The sequence below is a fragment of the Mustela lutreola genome, chromosome 3 (assembly GCF_030435805.1).
Source record: "Mustela lutreola isolate mMusLut2 chromosome 3, mMusLut2.pri, whole genome shotgun sequence".
Classification (NCBI taxonomy): domain Eukaryota; kingdom Metazoa; phylum Chordata; class Mammalia; order Carnivora; family Mustelidae; genus Mustela; species Mustela lutreola.
This window is the reverse complement of record NC_081292.1, coordinates 194,414,179-194,430,271: the sequence shown is the minus strand read 5'-3', so window position 1 is coordinate 194,430,271 and position 16,093 is coordinate 194,414,179. Positions and strand designations below refer to the sequence as shown.

Below are 16,093 nucleotides of genomic sequence, written 5' to 3'. Positions count from 1 at the left end.
TCCTGCGTTCTCTTTGCAATGGAAATCCATTCCTATCATCGTAGTGCAGCGAGCGTTCTCTGATAATCCAGTCTGCACTGTCCCTGAAAGGACTGTTTTGTTGCAGAAGAGAACAAGTTATCTTCTTTATAGAAAATTATTCAAAACAAACATCCGTGAATCTAGGACTAATGTGCACTGAAAGGGGACAGGCAGGGCTTCTTGACAGGTACCCGACCGTGCAATCTTCCTTTCATCTTCATTCAGAATCCCTTGGAGATTCAAGCTCCTCTTTACAAAACTATAAATTCTTCTAATTACTTATGTGTAGGGTACATGATTTGACTTAGTCAAAGAGGTGTGCAGTAATGTATCCTGGCATTTATTTTCATCTGTTGTGACTTGGGGTTAAATGCTGGATTTTTGTCCCGTGTCGTCTTCATGTTTTCTTTTTCCCCTTCCCCTCTCTCCTCTTAAAAAAAAAAAAAAAAAAAAAAAGCCATTCTGCCTAAAGAGAAAATACCTTGAAAGATAAAGAGGATGGCTTTTAAAGATTTTTACAAAGAATTTGATGTTCTGTAAAACAGCTGCCCTGTGCAAAAACAGCTGTTTTTGCTTGAAGAAGAGAAAGTACCGAGAGAGTTCAATTTTTGTTTTTTAAATTCATCCAGGGTCTCTATAAATGTGTCTAGGCTGGTACAGACCTTTCACTTCTAGCCACAGCTCTCTTGTATTCTCAGAGCCCAGGACTCCAGCTTATCCCTATCCTTTCCTGAGCCAGTTCCTCTGGCTGCCTGAACCAGCAGCACCTGGCTTCTCTCATAGTGCGTGCATAACGCACCCTGTTTGCCCAGTGATGTAAGGTTACCCTCTTTCCTCATTAGCACAGGACACCTCCTGACACCATCACATCACCATTGTCCAATGAGATGCCACAGTGACCTTTCCATTTTAACACGTAACTGAGAATTTAGGAGAACTGATCTAACACTTTCCAGATTAAATGTCAAATTCTTAAAATTCAGATGGATTTGGAATCCACCTAGGTGCATTTTGCTGCTCCCATTCCCAGCAGTCTACACAGTACACTGATTAGCAGTAGCATTTTGTAATATCACTTAAGGCTCGCACGCCGTGGAGTTCTGCCAGTAATGTTTAATTCACTTATATGTGCCAATTCATCTCTGTCAGGAGCCTATTAATTTCTTCACTATTTTACTCTGTCCCCAGCCCCTATATAATGAGACACAATGATCCCCATTTGTGTAACCAAAAAACTTAGAGTCTCTCATAAATTACCTCGGATCCCACTGCTTTCAGTGACCAGAAAGCCTCTGTATTTCTTTTTCATATTTAAATCAATTTTTGCAAGCTCTTTCCTTTAAAAGAATACACTAGAACTCTAGGGTACCAAATAGGGAAATCATAGCCAAAGTATGTGATTCTGATGGGCTCTTTAACATACATCCCTCTCCCAAGGAAGACTTCCTTATTATCACACCACCGATGTACTGTTCCCATGGGGCACATCCCTTTGTAAGAAGGGAACGTTAATGAAAATCAGCCTCTGACTCTGCAGTCAGCACAGTCATCAGAGGGCAAGGTGTCAAAATACCTATTCCATTGCTATAAAAGTCAAGATCCCATAACAAATAAAGATCAGAGATATAAAATTAACCGCACGGATATTGGGTTAACAGGAGAGTAACGGCTAAGTGACTGACCAGGAGAAATCAACATAGATTCAGGAGAGTCTATCACTGTATTTCCACTTAAAATTCACATATGTCTCTGCTCCCTGTTCTATATTTTTTTCAGGATTGTAGCAAAACACCAGGAGCTAAGGGAAAAGCAGGCAAGAGGTCTTCTTGATTCTGCTGCTGGTGCAACTGGATCGCTGCATGATATGGACGATGATGAAATGGACCCCAACTACGCCAGAGTGAACCATTTCCGGGAACCGTGTGCATCAAGTGTCTACAGGTCACCATCTCCGCCTCGAGCTGGACCACTGGGTTACCACCGGGAGAGCCGTCCGCTATCTCCAGAGAGAGACCACTTAGAGGGTCTCTATGCCAAGGTCAACAAACCGTATCACCCACTGGTGCCAGCTGAAAGGTAATATAGCTTATTAAAAGACAAATGTGGTTTTAATTCAGTAAGTTTCAAGTCCTGTCTCCTGCTAAAGCCGATAAAAATATATCCTTACATCTATTAAAACTGAAATGAGATAGTCCTCTTGGTAAGAGCTAGGCTTTGACCCACCAGTAAGGTATTAGCCATCAAAAATAAAACGAAATAGCCAGTCATAAGTTGGCATGAATGAATGGTCGTCACTGAGGTCATAGTGCAACAGAGAACAGTTTTTGAAAGGATATTGTGGCAAAGGACTAATGATGAAAACTTTGAAGGAATATTGTCCTTTCTCCTACGAGTCCTACTGTGAAAGACTTATTCGAGAAAATGTCATGACACTGGGAGGTGAGGAGTCAGAGACTGGTGGCTTCTTTGTAGGTAAAATGGAGTTGGAATTAGAGAGAGTGTAGAGGTGCGGAGGACCTTGAAGAGCAAGGTTGGGATTTTGCGCTTAAGGAAAATGTGATCCTGTATAGATGTTCATGGATGATCAGAGGTAGAAAAAGAGATAATCTTGGCAATAGGAGTTTGATGAAGTAGAGAAGGATAAGAGGTGACAAGGCCAAGGATCTTTAGGCTTAGCAGCTAAGGAAAAAGATAATAAGACCATCTGTCAGTACAATCGAAGTAGGTAGGGAACAAAATCATTTCAACCCCACCTCCTGCCACAAATAAAATGCCTCCTCTCTTGAAAGGCTGATATAAGAGCGTTTTAGTCAATATACCTTGTTAGGTGACCCCTGGAATTACACCCGCAAGGAATGAGTTGACTGACCTTGGCTTAATCTGGTCGTAGCTTGAATTCTGACGGGAGGAGTTGGGGGGTGGGGGAGTGGGAGGCACAAAGAGCTCTCATTCTAGATGGAAAAAAAAGGCTTGTTTTCCAGATTTCTTTTGGTCCTGACAACTACCCAGTTCCTATTAGTAACCAGCTTTTGTGCGATAGCATGATATATTGCGTATGTTTACCGTTTACATTTCCCCAGCTGGGTGATATTATGCACTTTCAATTAGGTCGGGGAGAGGAAGGGAAATCATGGCATTTTTATGCAGACTGTAAAGTGTAGCTTCACAAGACGAATTACCTTTCAGAGCCTTTCCAATAACCAAGTGGGAAGGAAGGAGCAATTTTTAATCCTTACTGTCAAGCTTCCAGGTTGATAGTATTAAAGAAAGATGGTCAAGTTTTTCTTTGGGATAAAATGAAAATATAAATTCCTATGACTGTGTGAGACAGCCCCAATAACTAAACTGTTAATTCAAACGACTGATTAAGAGTTGGCCTTTTCTTCTAAGCCTTCATCTTGGGTTGACTTTTTATCATGGAAATGACAATAGCACTCACGAGTATCTTCTGGCCCAGACCAAAGCCAATCTTATTTTCCCTAAATCAGACAGGTCTTCATAGCAGTCCCCTTTGTACGGGCCCACTGCTGGAATTCCAACAGAGAGGGACTGTCTCTAGGAACCTCCAAAGCCAGTATTTCCCTGTACTAATTCCATGGACATAAACACAAGGCATTCTATTAAAAAAAAGTTCACTGGCCAAATGCATATGGAGAATTCTGGGTTGTGCATCACGGAGCAGGTTTTCTTATTGCAGTCTTCATATCCCCAGTATGCTAACATGCACTGTTAAGCCTCTAAAAGGAGCATACAATATTCAGCACTATCACTTTTCAAATTTTTATCACCTAACCCTTATTTTGTTTTTCCAGATCCTATAGTTATTCTTTGGAACGCGAGGAAACTCTATCCTAAGTTAATTTTCACCCATGTAGATTTGCCCAGTATAGAAATTTCTTAGGATAATGTTAACTGTAGCCAGTATATAATGAGATTTAAAAAAAAAAAAAAAAGTTATTTACTTCCCAGACTAGACAGATAGATAAGTGGTAGTCTTTCCTTTGACTCTGACCCCATTGTATTAATAAATGATCTAAAGCTCTGTCTTCGGTGGAGTTTTAGTCACTTGTCACATTTTTGGATAATAGATCAAAGTGCATGACTCTTTATACCAGAATTATCTTTATTCTGTTCTTCTCTTTCATTATATTTGAAGAGCATTCAGCCCCTTGTTCTTTAAGTCATAAAATGAGCAGGTTTTTCTTGGCATACAATAAGCACTCGATCATCATCATTATTATTATTATTACTGTCCTTTATCGTGAAATTCTCAACTTTTCTGGCATGCCTGGGAACCAGGTGAGTCTAAGAGGAGTGTTGCTGTGGGCATACCTCACACAGTGCATATAAGCAGGAACCATGAGTACCAAACCTGCCTTATGTACAATTAGAGGCATGTCATTCATTTTGTTATCTGTTTGGCCTTTCACTCAGCAAACACTCATTTGACATCTACTGTGTTCTAGCTACTGTAGTAAGTTCTAGGGAAGATCCAAAGTAGATTAGAAAGTGGCCCCAGTCCAGAGAAAGTTGTATTCTAGTTAGAAGGGGGATCAACACATAAGGAAACAGATCATTGCAATATAATGTAAACAGAAGAAAAAGAAGCTTTTCTAACTGTGCTGGTTGAGAAGGATCTTCAAAAGGAAACAACATTTGGACTGGCTCTAGAGGGATTAGTAAATACTGACCAGATCTGGCAGAAAAAAAATGTTTTCCTTACAGAATACTTAGCATATATAAGGGTGAAGTGGGCTGAAGAGCATGGCATGTTGGGAAAGCTCTGAAGCATCCAGGAAATGGAGCGTGGAAGGGGAAAGAAAGTGACAGGGATAGGAAATGTATCTGGAAAGTAGGTTAAAGTTATATTATGAATGAAGAGATTCCATCTTATGTCCACATACTTTGATTGATAGTTGCTGTCTGGAAATCAGGGCTAAGAAGGGTTCTGAAGTTTGGCTCAAATCATGGTATCTACGCTGGGCTCCAGAGATGAATGTAAGATGGGTACAATCAGTGTTTATGATATATTGGCTAATCCCATGGACACTGGGAGCCATCAAAGAGTCATAATTAGGGAATGAGCTGATAGTTTTGTATTTGGGAAAAACAGCTCTGCCAGTCTGAAGGCAGACAAAGAGGAAGATGGTTACACTATAAGACAAATTAAGATATGATTACAATATTGAAAGATGGGAAGGGTCTGGAATAAGAGAATGGCATTGGATGAAGGAAAAGAATAAGAAGTAGCCAAGAGTTTCCGCTTAAAACTGAGAGAAAGATGTGTAGCAGAGAGCACAGAGGTGAGGCTTTCGAATACTTCAGGGAGGTCAATGGAAAGGGAACTAAAAAGAGGATTTAGGATATAACCACTAAGAGCTCTTCAATTAATTTAGAAAGAAAAATTGCTGTAGCTAGATAGGAGCAGAGGGAAATTGCAATGTGAAGAGAATTGGTAAAGTGATAAGAACTTAGCAAGCTTGGCAATAAAGATAGCATTGTTGTTATAGGATGGAAAAAGTTGCAACTTTGAAGTACCTTACATAATAGTACAGTTGACCCTTGAACAATACAAGAGTTAGGAGCACTGACCATCCCCCTCCCAACCCACATGTCAAAAATCTGCATATAACTTTTGATTCCCTAAAAACCTAACTACTAATAGCCTGCTGTTGACCAAGAAGCCTTACCAATAGCATTAACAGTCAATTAGGACTTATTTTGTATTTTATATATATTATATACTATATTCTTATGATAAAGGAAGCTTCAGGAATAAAATTAAGACAATCATAAAGAAGAGAAAATACATGTATAGTACTGGGCTGTATTTATTTAAAAAAAAAAAAATCTGTGGGTAAGTGGATCTGTGCAGTTCAAGCCGGTGTTGTTCAAGGGTCAACTGTGTTCAGAGTTAACAAGGGAATTCAGAGACCATCCAGAAAGCCTTCTCATATTATTACAGAAACTGTGGCCCAGAGAAATTTGAGTGACCTGCCCAACGTCACATAGCATCGAATAATGCCTTTATCGTAGGTTCCTTTTATGTTATACAATCTTTGTTTCCTTATACTACCCCATTTTAAAGACCCACACTCCCATTTCCTAGTTTAGGGAACTAGTACCCAGATGGGTGGATTGGCATCCGTTTGGCTCCCAACATACAAACAGCAGGTTAAATCTCGGACTCTGGAATGAGGCTGACCTGGGTTCAGTCCTCTTCCAGATATTACTGCGTGACTTTCGGTAAGTTGACTTCTCTGAGATGCCATTTTTCATCTTCATGTGTAAGATTCAGTAAATATTTACTGAATGTACTGAGCGCCGGGACATGAGTTCAGTGCAGAGTTCATTGGAAAGCAAGGAGGAAGATGGGTACTCTCTCTCTCGAGCTTAGAGTCCACTGGGGGCTGCAAAGATGTGATGAGAACCCAGCGTGAAAACTGCTCCGTATGGGAAGCTTGTGGTGCCTGGTGCAGCTGGACCTGGGGGTGGGAGGGAAAGAGAGTGGCGTGGGGTGAGAGAGAGCATGGTGTGTTAGAGGAACTACAAGAAGTTCAGTAAAACAGAAACCTGAGTGAGAGAGTAAATGGCAAGAGATTAAAATGGGAGGCTCCAAGAGCTGGGCAAAAAGCAGATGGTACAGCTTTGGAAGGCCTTGATGGGGACTTTGGGCTTTATCCTGAGATGTGGGCCAGGAGTGGGATAAGGGAGGGCTCGCTAATGTGACACCAAAATCTGGACTTCAGCCTACCATTAAATGGCAGTTTATCCTCACCTCCTTATTTGCTGAAGGAGGATTATCCTAATAGCTTTACATGTTATAATGGTTAAATATAATCTGTAGAACAAATCTCTATCTGTTATATATCTCTATGTCATAGAGACAAGTCATGTGTGGCCCACAGTAGCTTCCTAATAGGGACAATTAACTTCTGCCTCTTACCTGCCTGCTTCTCAAGGCTTGGGGCCTGAATCGTCAGTCTTTCTAAGAAAAATCTGGCTTATAAAGGATTTGTCTGTAAATGATGGTGGCTAAAAACAATCCCTATCACTATGATGGAACCATTAAGACTGGATTCTTGTGGTGCTGGTTCTTCTAGGATTCAAATATAGCAGGGGTTAAGTCCTGACAGCTCCTAAGGGTAGAATATGCTCGTTTGTCACCGCAACACCAATTAAAGGGCTCCCACAGCATGCGAACATGAAGGCTTTATGTTTAAATGAGCTTCGAACAGTCCCAGCTCAGAGGAGTAGAAGGTGTGTGTGGTACTTAACATGGCTGCAGTTTTGCATTCACTCACATGATTACTTGACATTCTTTATGAGAGGTTGCTAGATACGTTTGATCACACACCCTTAACCATAAAAAGGCTTTTGGGTGTTAACACCCAAAATATATGCCTTTGATTCTAAGTGACATACACTTAATTACCTTACTAATGATATTATATACATTATAGATCATATTGTAAAATATAGAAGTTAATAAAAGAATGAGACTTCTTAAGCTGTGAATAATAGTTCTATTTTCTTTCTCCCTTCAGATGTGCCCACGCCCCACTTTAGAGACCATTGGTCTCCACTTCGAGCTCCACAGGGATAAGGACCTTGCATACTTTTGTTCACCATTATCTCCTCATTTCCTAGAGCAGTCTGTACTCAATAAATATATTTGGAATGAATGAATGAATGAATGAATGAATGAATGAATCATTTGACAGAATCTTAGAATTGAATGGGATGTTAAGGGGTCAAGTCTTACATCCCATCCATAGGCATCTTCTCCACAAAATCCTTCACAGGATGTAATTTAACCCATGTTGGCATACCTACAGTGACAAGAATTCATGAGACATCCCTTTTTACTATAAGATTACTCTAATTGATATGGGGTGCTCACATTGTACCCACGCAAATGCTTTCTCCATGTAACATTTACTATAGCTCCTAGGTTGACCAACCTGGACACAGAATCTAAGCCTCATTCGTAGCCCTTCCTTCAGCTGTTGGAGGTGATTGCGCTGACCACCTTCCTCAACAAATGTTTACTGAACTCCAAATATATGGCAGGCTCTCTGTTTAGACCTGACCTTACAAGGATGAAGCAAACAAGCACGTAGCCTTGAGAAGTATAATCATTTATGTAGTATAAACTCCTCTAGCAATCCTAGTCATTTAAATTACAACCCATGTATGTAGCCTTCTTGGTAGCCATATTCTGAATATGTTCCAGTCTGTTGAGTTTATGATTGTCTTCTGTTGCATGGCATGGAGAACTGGATACCATATTTGAGATATAGTATGAAAAAAAAGGCATAGGAAATCAAAGAGACTCTTACATCTTTTGATCTTAATTTGTTATTAATGCTGCATTAATTTTTCTATCAGGTGTCATTTATGGTGTGCACTTTTTAATGAAGAGCTCTATTTTGAGTTGCTATCAAGCCAAATATTCCCAAAAATATTGTGCAGAATCCTATATTTTTACAATTATTTCTTTAAATGTAAGATAATCTCTTTACCTGAGTTAAATATTTGCTTGTTAGGTTTATCCTATTGTTTTAGCCAACAAAGATATTTTAAAGTGTTGATTTTTGTGCTCTAATATATTAGCTATCCTTCCTAGGTTTATACCATCCTCATATTTAATCATTATGGACTCATCCATGTCATTGATAAGATCGTTGATCAATGTCAAGTATCATCCCTGCAACTCATCACTCAAGACCTCCATTAATCAACACTCTTTGGGATGAATGTTCAGTTAACTATTAATGCAGCCTACTGTTATTGAATGTACATTCTCCAGTTCATCTGTGAACATTGTGGAAGACTTTGTCAAATATTTTAGTGATATTAAGGTATACTGTGTTTGTGAGAAAACCTTGATTTACCAATCTAGTAACCCTAAAAAGAAAGGGAATTAGTTGTTCTTGATGAATACTGCATCCTTCTTCTCTTCTAGATATTCCCAAATAATGTGTCCATTTAGACTTAATTAATCAAAATAATACTTCCTGGGGTCCAGTATAATATCAGGCACTTAATATCTGCTTATCAAATACTTACTGGCGTACATACTACAGCTGTGAAATTAAGGTGGCCAACAGCACAGAGCTCCTCGGTAGCCCAGTTAAGAATCCTTGATTCCCAGCAGGCATTCACCAATGTTTGTACGAAACTCCCATTGTGTTGTATTCCACAGATCATACAAAGAAGTTTGGAAACCATCCTTACCCTCAAGGAATTCAGTATAACAGTGAAAACTACCTCATAAACAAATAATTATAGTAAAATGTGTTCCATCAGAATAGAGGTATATAAAAGACATAATATAAAAATTATGAAATTGCATATGCATTTGGGAAAGACCTGAGACTGTGGATTAGTCTTTCTAGGTAGTTGGCTCAAATATACTAATTTTTCCAAGCCTCAGTTTCCTCACTGTAAAATGGGGACAAGAGTATACCCTATCTCCTATGGATTATTTGTAGAATAAATGAAATCCCAGTGCCTGGTTCAATAAATATTGACTACATCTAGTTAAAAATGTCATTAGACTATGTATTATTGGCCAATATTATATATTATTGGTCTACATATTAAGAAAGTTATTGAACTAAATGCAACTATTTAGGAAGGCTATTGATTATATTTAGCTGCTGACCCTTAAAATCATGAGTTTAGGAACCTGTTAGATTCTATTTCTCGGTCACATAGTTGATGGTTAATTCCTAATTCCAGCCCAAACTCTTGCTGGTGTATTTCAATCATGAGAGTTGGAAAATAGAAACAGAAAAGAAAATGGGGGTTTAAAAGGCACAAAACCTGGAAAACAGTTCAGATTCTTTTATATCAGTCATATCATCTGCATATGTGAAGAGCACAGTTTTTACGCATTTACCTACTCTTGTCAATTGCTTGTTAAAAACCATTCCTACCCCATTAGATGTCCCTCAGCTTGTCATCAGAACTAATGCTGTCTTCCTCTCCTTTGAATCTCCATTTGTTCGTGCTTGAGCTTATGCACAGTCCATTGGATGAACTAGCCCAATTTCTGGGTATCCCAGAAGAGCTGTCATTGACAATAGCGTGTCAAATCATACCCTGTTTGGCTGTAAACAACCAAAATCCCAACCGATATATTTGTCTCACCCTTTAAAGAATTTCTGTGGTTTGGGCCTCATTAAGTGACCTCTTCTCACTTTTCTCCTCTGCTTTCCCCAATAGTTAGACTGTTTTTTCATGTTACATCATGATTCCAAGAAACCTGTTGCAACTCTAGGCTTTGTGTCCACTTTCCCAGGAGAAAGGGACAAAGAGCTAATGGACTATGCCTGTCAAGTCCATCCGGTTGAAAACAGAACACCCCAACAACTTCTCACTGGCAAAAACTGTATTTAAAAGTCTCTTCTAAGTGCAAGAGAGTTTTGAGAAATAGTATTTCATCTTTAGTAAACAAAGACAAGGGAGAAAGGAGTTGCAGGTAGCTTGTAGGAAGCCATCCCATGGTATCCACCAAAAACAGATTACCTCTAGATGGCTGGTCTTCTTTTTTTTTCACTTCCATTAATAATGCAAAAGTTATAGATTAATGCTACATAGCACTCTGTTCAAATATATTATTAACTTCCTGTGGGAGGCTATCCTTATTAAATAGACCCTCTTTTATAGCTGAGACAGAAATATTTCAGTCTGAGTATTTTTTAATATCACTTAAGTAAAGCAGGTGGAGGGCTTACAGTCTTAGTGTTCATGACCACTAAAAAGTATGTTTTGGAAAATTCAAAGATAAGGGTGATTAAGGATAGAAAAAGTGTTAACAGTAAAGCTTCCTAGCCAGGTGTGAACAGCTGGGTGTGAAAATACCTTGTGCTATTTTGGCAATGCAGGATAATTGATGTCTAGTTTCTTGATTTCAGAGATTTGGCACCTCACCGAGGCACGACTCTGTCATGCACAGTTCATTCCTCTGTTGGTACGTGTCCCCAGTCTCTAGTGATTTTTCCTTTTATTTTTACTTCAGTTTAAAGGCTTTCTGCTCTCACGTCTGACTCACAGCTTTGCAAGGCTGTGTGGAGGGAGTTGAACAGGGACTACAGTAGATGACTTGGAGATGTGTTTTTAGTTTCTATAAACAGAGCCAAAGTGATCTCATTTCGGTTTGGGAATCCCAGTAATAAATGCCATTTCCATAGAGAGTTAAAATTCATCAGTTGAACAAAGCAATCCTTTTTTTTTTTTTCCTTAGAACATATTGCCATCAATTTTTAAGTGACTTTTAAACAATAATGAGAAATCTCTTAATGAAACAATCTCTATGACCAGATAAGTGCTAATAATAACTGATATACCATTAACTCTACTTTCCTCCATCCCCACTCTTTAAAACTTGATGTTCTCATTAATTTTTTTCTTTTCCATCTTCTGAGAGCCCTACTCTTGGGATTATGCTAGACTTGTGTCTGCCTAAGTTGTCAGCTTCCAGGGGTGACAAATGTAGATAACCTTCTCTTCTATTATACATGAGCTAGACAAGGAGGGCTGGTACTTAGTGACCATCCATCTGTAAGACCTCCACCCTCTTGCCATCTTCAGCCTTGCTGGTAGTTTGAGGAATGCTTGCCAAAGGGTTGCTCTGATTTCCTAAAGCTGTCATTTAAGAACTGACTGGACTGTTTTTCAAATAAATGACCTGATCCTTAAGGTTTATTTATCTAAATTATCCAGTTTACCAAGAGGAGGTGGGAGGGAGTGTGCAGAATTTCTTGAGACGTATAAATAACACAAAGAGAATTCTGTCCTCCTGAGGGATGCAGCTGATACTTTGGAATATTAATGATGGCATGCTATAATAAGGGTCAGCCAAAGATGCTATAGGAGCTCCTGATGGAGACACCTAATGTAGATCTGGGTGGTCAAACAAGGCTCTCTCAAGGAATCTATATTCTGACCTAAAGAGCAAGCAGAAATTAATTGAGCAGACAAAAGACCCAAAGAGAAAACATGGCGCATTTATGGTAGGAACTGCATATATCAGAATATCTGGAGTGTAGTACATAAATTAGGCCAGCTGGAGGCAAGAAATGAAAGTCAACATAAGCCATTCTCTTTAAAGCCATATCATCTGAGATAAAACAATTAGTGTCTAGTTCAAGAGCAACAGCAAATCCTTGAAATGGAGATGCCATATTCAGGTTTGTGCCGCGGAAACGTAACAGAAATCCTGTAGAGTAAATATCTATTAAAACTCCATGTTCTCATTAATTTTTTTTTCTTTTCCATCTTTTGAGAGCCTTATTCTTGGGATTATGCTAGACTCGTATCTGCCTGTTGTCAGCTTCCAGGGTGACAAATGTAGATAATCTATGAGAATCTGGAAGCTGAGAAAAATTAAGAAACTTACCAGTGGTGCCACAAGTACTAAGTGATCAGAGCCAGGTTTCCCACCCAGATATGACTCCAAAAGCCATGCATGACCTTCTACCTATGAAAGTTTTTTTTTCAAACTGCAGGTTATGATCTATAAGTACATCTTGAAAACAGTATAGTGAGCTCAATCCATATTTTTTTAAGGAAACAAGGTAGAAAAGATCATTACAATAAAAAATGATAGAAGCCACTAAGCATGTGCAAAAATCATGCATGTTGCTCCTTACCTGCCAGACATCCTATTGTCCCTCATTCATTCATTCGTTCATTCATTCCATTAAAAGAATATTAAATGTCTATCGTTTGCAAAGCACTCTACTCAAGGCTATGAGTACAAGGACATATCAGAATCCTTGGACTTGGACCTACTTCTCTGTAGTAGTGCTAGATTTGTGTTGATCAACCACACTTACTCCAGGCCTCTTGTGACCTGTGGTTTGCATTAATCTATTAGGCTAAGCCACATACCTTTTCATTACACAGTCTTTGCCAATGTTAAAGACCCAAAGATTCCAAAGTGCCCTCTTTATGATTTCTGTATTTAATGCAATGTGTAATCAGGAATAGGCCATTGTTGGGTCAACTGCTTTCCTATGTTTATCTTTTCAAACAATAAATAATCCGTGGGATGAGAAAGGGCAGTAAAAGTAATTTGACTGTTAGTACTTATAAATATCCAACATCTTAAAGAGATGTTTTAATATTTATATGTTGTGGAATACCCTCCCCTCTGGAGAGCCGACTGAGGATTGATATGAACCCATCCAGAAATAGAATTCAAGAGACATAATTTTACACAGACTTTTAATTAATCCTGAGCAAGCATTCTAGAGTTCCTCAAACTTGGCCATTACTCAGCTCCTCACTTTCTAAATTGCCAAGGTCTCTGAGCACAGAGCCAGGAGGAATATTCTCTACATTGCAAAGGCAATGGATTTTCTATATCAAGGTCAGTAGGTGGTCTGGGCCTGAGCCATATTCGTCCTTAGAGCAAAGCCTGGCTGGATATTCTTATGCCACTTTCTCTACTGATTTCCTATTTTCTCTCTGGCTTAGTTTCCTCACCTCTAAAATGAGCATAAGCATAGTGCCTACGTAACACCATTACAAGAATTTAATTGTATATTGTATACTGTATACATATATGCACAGAAAATAGCATCTATCAGTTAATAAACATCATTTAAGTTACTATTATATATGCTAGTACATAGGTATTTATATCATTCTACTGTTAAGATTACCATTCATCACCTAGGAATGAATTGAAGTTAGGTGGAAAATTCTAAAAGGACTTTCTCAACTTAGATTTTTTTTTTTAATCTGGTGGACCATTTCCTGCCAATATGTGACTTCATGTATTTTTATTTCCTTTTTTCATAACCGTATCTTTATAGTTACTATATATAGTCATATTTTATATAGCTACAATTATTTTTAACTCTTTATTTTGAACTTTTTATAAAGTCTCAGGAGGTTGCAAATATAGTGCTGAGAAATCCTTCTACTCTTCACCAAGTTTTCTCCAATAGTCACTACATGAAAACCAATAATTTGACATTGATACAAGGTATGTGTAGTTCTGTGCCAATTTTTTCACACATGTGGCCAGTGCTACAATCAAGATATAAAACTATTTCATCACCACAAAGGTATTCCTCATGCTATACCTTTATAGTTATACACCTTTCTTCCCCCCATCCCCAAACCCTAGCAATCACTCATCTGTTTTCCATCTCTATAATCCTGTCATTTCTAGAATATTACCTAAATGGAATCAAATAAATGGGGAACTATGTGATCTTTGAGATTGGCTTCTTCACACAGCATGATGACCTCGAGATCCACCCAAGCTATTGTAGGTATTGTACGTTCATTCCTATTTATTGCTGAGTAATATTCCATGGTATGGTGGCTATCATTTACCTATTGAGGGATAGTTTAGTTGTTTCCAGTTTGGGGACATTACAAATAGAGCTGCTATAAATAATCATCTACAGGTTTTTGTGTGAACATAAGCTTTGTTTCTTTTTTTTCTATCTGTCAGGTCTTTTATTTCCTTTTCTTACTTTATTGCACTGGCTAGAATTTCCAGTAGTATGTTGAATGGCAATGGTGAGAGCAAATATTCTTGACTTGCTCTCAATCTTAAGAGAAAAGTATGTGGTCTTTACCCCATTGAGTATGATGTTGGCCATATGTTTTTCTGTAGATGTATTTATCAAATTGGGAAAATTGTCCTAATTTCTAGTTTTCTAAGGGTTTTTATCATACATGGATATTGAGTCTTACTAAATGATTTTTCTGCTTCAACTCATATGATCATGTGGTTGTTCTTTTCTACCCGATTAACATGTTGAATTACATTTATGGCTTTTCAGCCATTGAACCAGCCTGGAATAAAACCTATTTGGTCATGGTATATAATTGGTCATGATATATAATTCTTTTCAGTTATTACTTAATTTCATTTGCTAATATTTTGATAAGAATTTTTACATCTACATTTATGAGAGATATTGGTCAGTAGTTTCATTTTGTTTTCTTTTATTTTGTACTCTCATTGGGTTTAGTACCAGGGCTCACTGGCTTCATTGAATAGGAAGGGAAGTGTTATCTCTTCTTTTTCTGGAAGAAATTGTATATAACTGGTGTTACTTCTTTAAACATTTGGTAGAATTATCCAGAGAAACCATCTTGGCTTAAAGAGTTCTTCTTTGGGAGGTTTTTAATTAGAAATTCGATGTCCTTAATAATTAGAAAACTATTCCAATTATCTCATATTGTATGAATTATGGTAGCTTTCACTTTTCTAGGAGTTGGTCCCTTTAAGTTATCAAATTTATGTTGGAATTGTTCATAGCATTTCCTTATTGTTCTCTTGATAGGATATTCTCTCACTGAACTGCAGAGTCTCTTGTAATATCCTGTTTCATTCCTGATATTTGTAATTTGTTTCTTGTCTCTTACTTAGTCTGTCTTGTTGGAGCTTTGTCAATTTTATTGATCTTTTCAAATACTAAGTTATTTTGTTTTATTAATTTTCTTTATTGTTTTTGTTTCCAATTTTACTGGTTTTTGTTCTTTATTGTTTCCTTTCTTCTGCTTGCTTTATTGGTTTCTTTGTTTGCTTTTTCTCCTTTTTTTTTCTTTTGTTAAATTTAATTATTTTTATTAACATGTAATGTAGTATTTGCCCCAGGGGTACAAGGTTTGGGAATCCTCAGGCTTACACATTTCACAGCACTCGCCGTATCACATACCCTCCCCAAAGTCCATATTCCAACCACACTTTCCCTACCCCCCACCCCCAGGAACCCTTAGTTTCTTTTGTGATATTAAGCATCTCTTATGGTTTGTCTCCCTCCTGATCCCATCTTGTTTCATTTTTTTCCTTCACTATCCCCCAACCCCCCCGCCCTGCCTCTCAATTCCTCATATCAGAGAGATCATATGATAATTGTCTTTCTCTGATTGACTTATTTCGCTCAGCATAATACCTTCTAGTTCCATCCACATCGTTGCAAATGGCAAGATTTCATTTCTTTTGATGGCTGCATAATATATATATATATATATATATATATATATATATATATATATACCACATCCTCTTTATCCATTTATCTGTTGATGG

General features: G+C 38.0%; 1 protein-coding gene across 3 annotated transcripts in view; it reads left to right on the top strand.

Moving 5' to 3' along the window:
* Window positions 1–16,093, top strand: part of PARD3B (par-3 family cell polarity regulator beta) — a 1,047,303-nt gene that overhangs the window by 885,544 nt on the left and 145,666 nt on the right. For 2 of the 3 annotated variants that reach the window (XM_059168302.1, XM_059168301.1), the window contains one exon: window positions 1,798–2,097. In XM_059168302.1, coding sequence (XP_059024285.1) covers window positions 1,798–2,097 — 300 coding nt within the window. Of the gene's footprint in view, window positions 1–1,797; window positions 2,098–7,568; window positions 7,707–16,093 lie in introns of those variants that run through there. The other variant, XM_059168303.1, reaches the window with a different exon arrangement.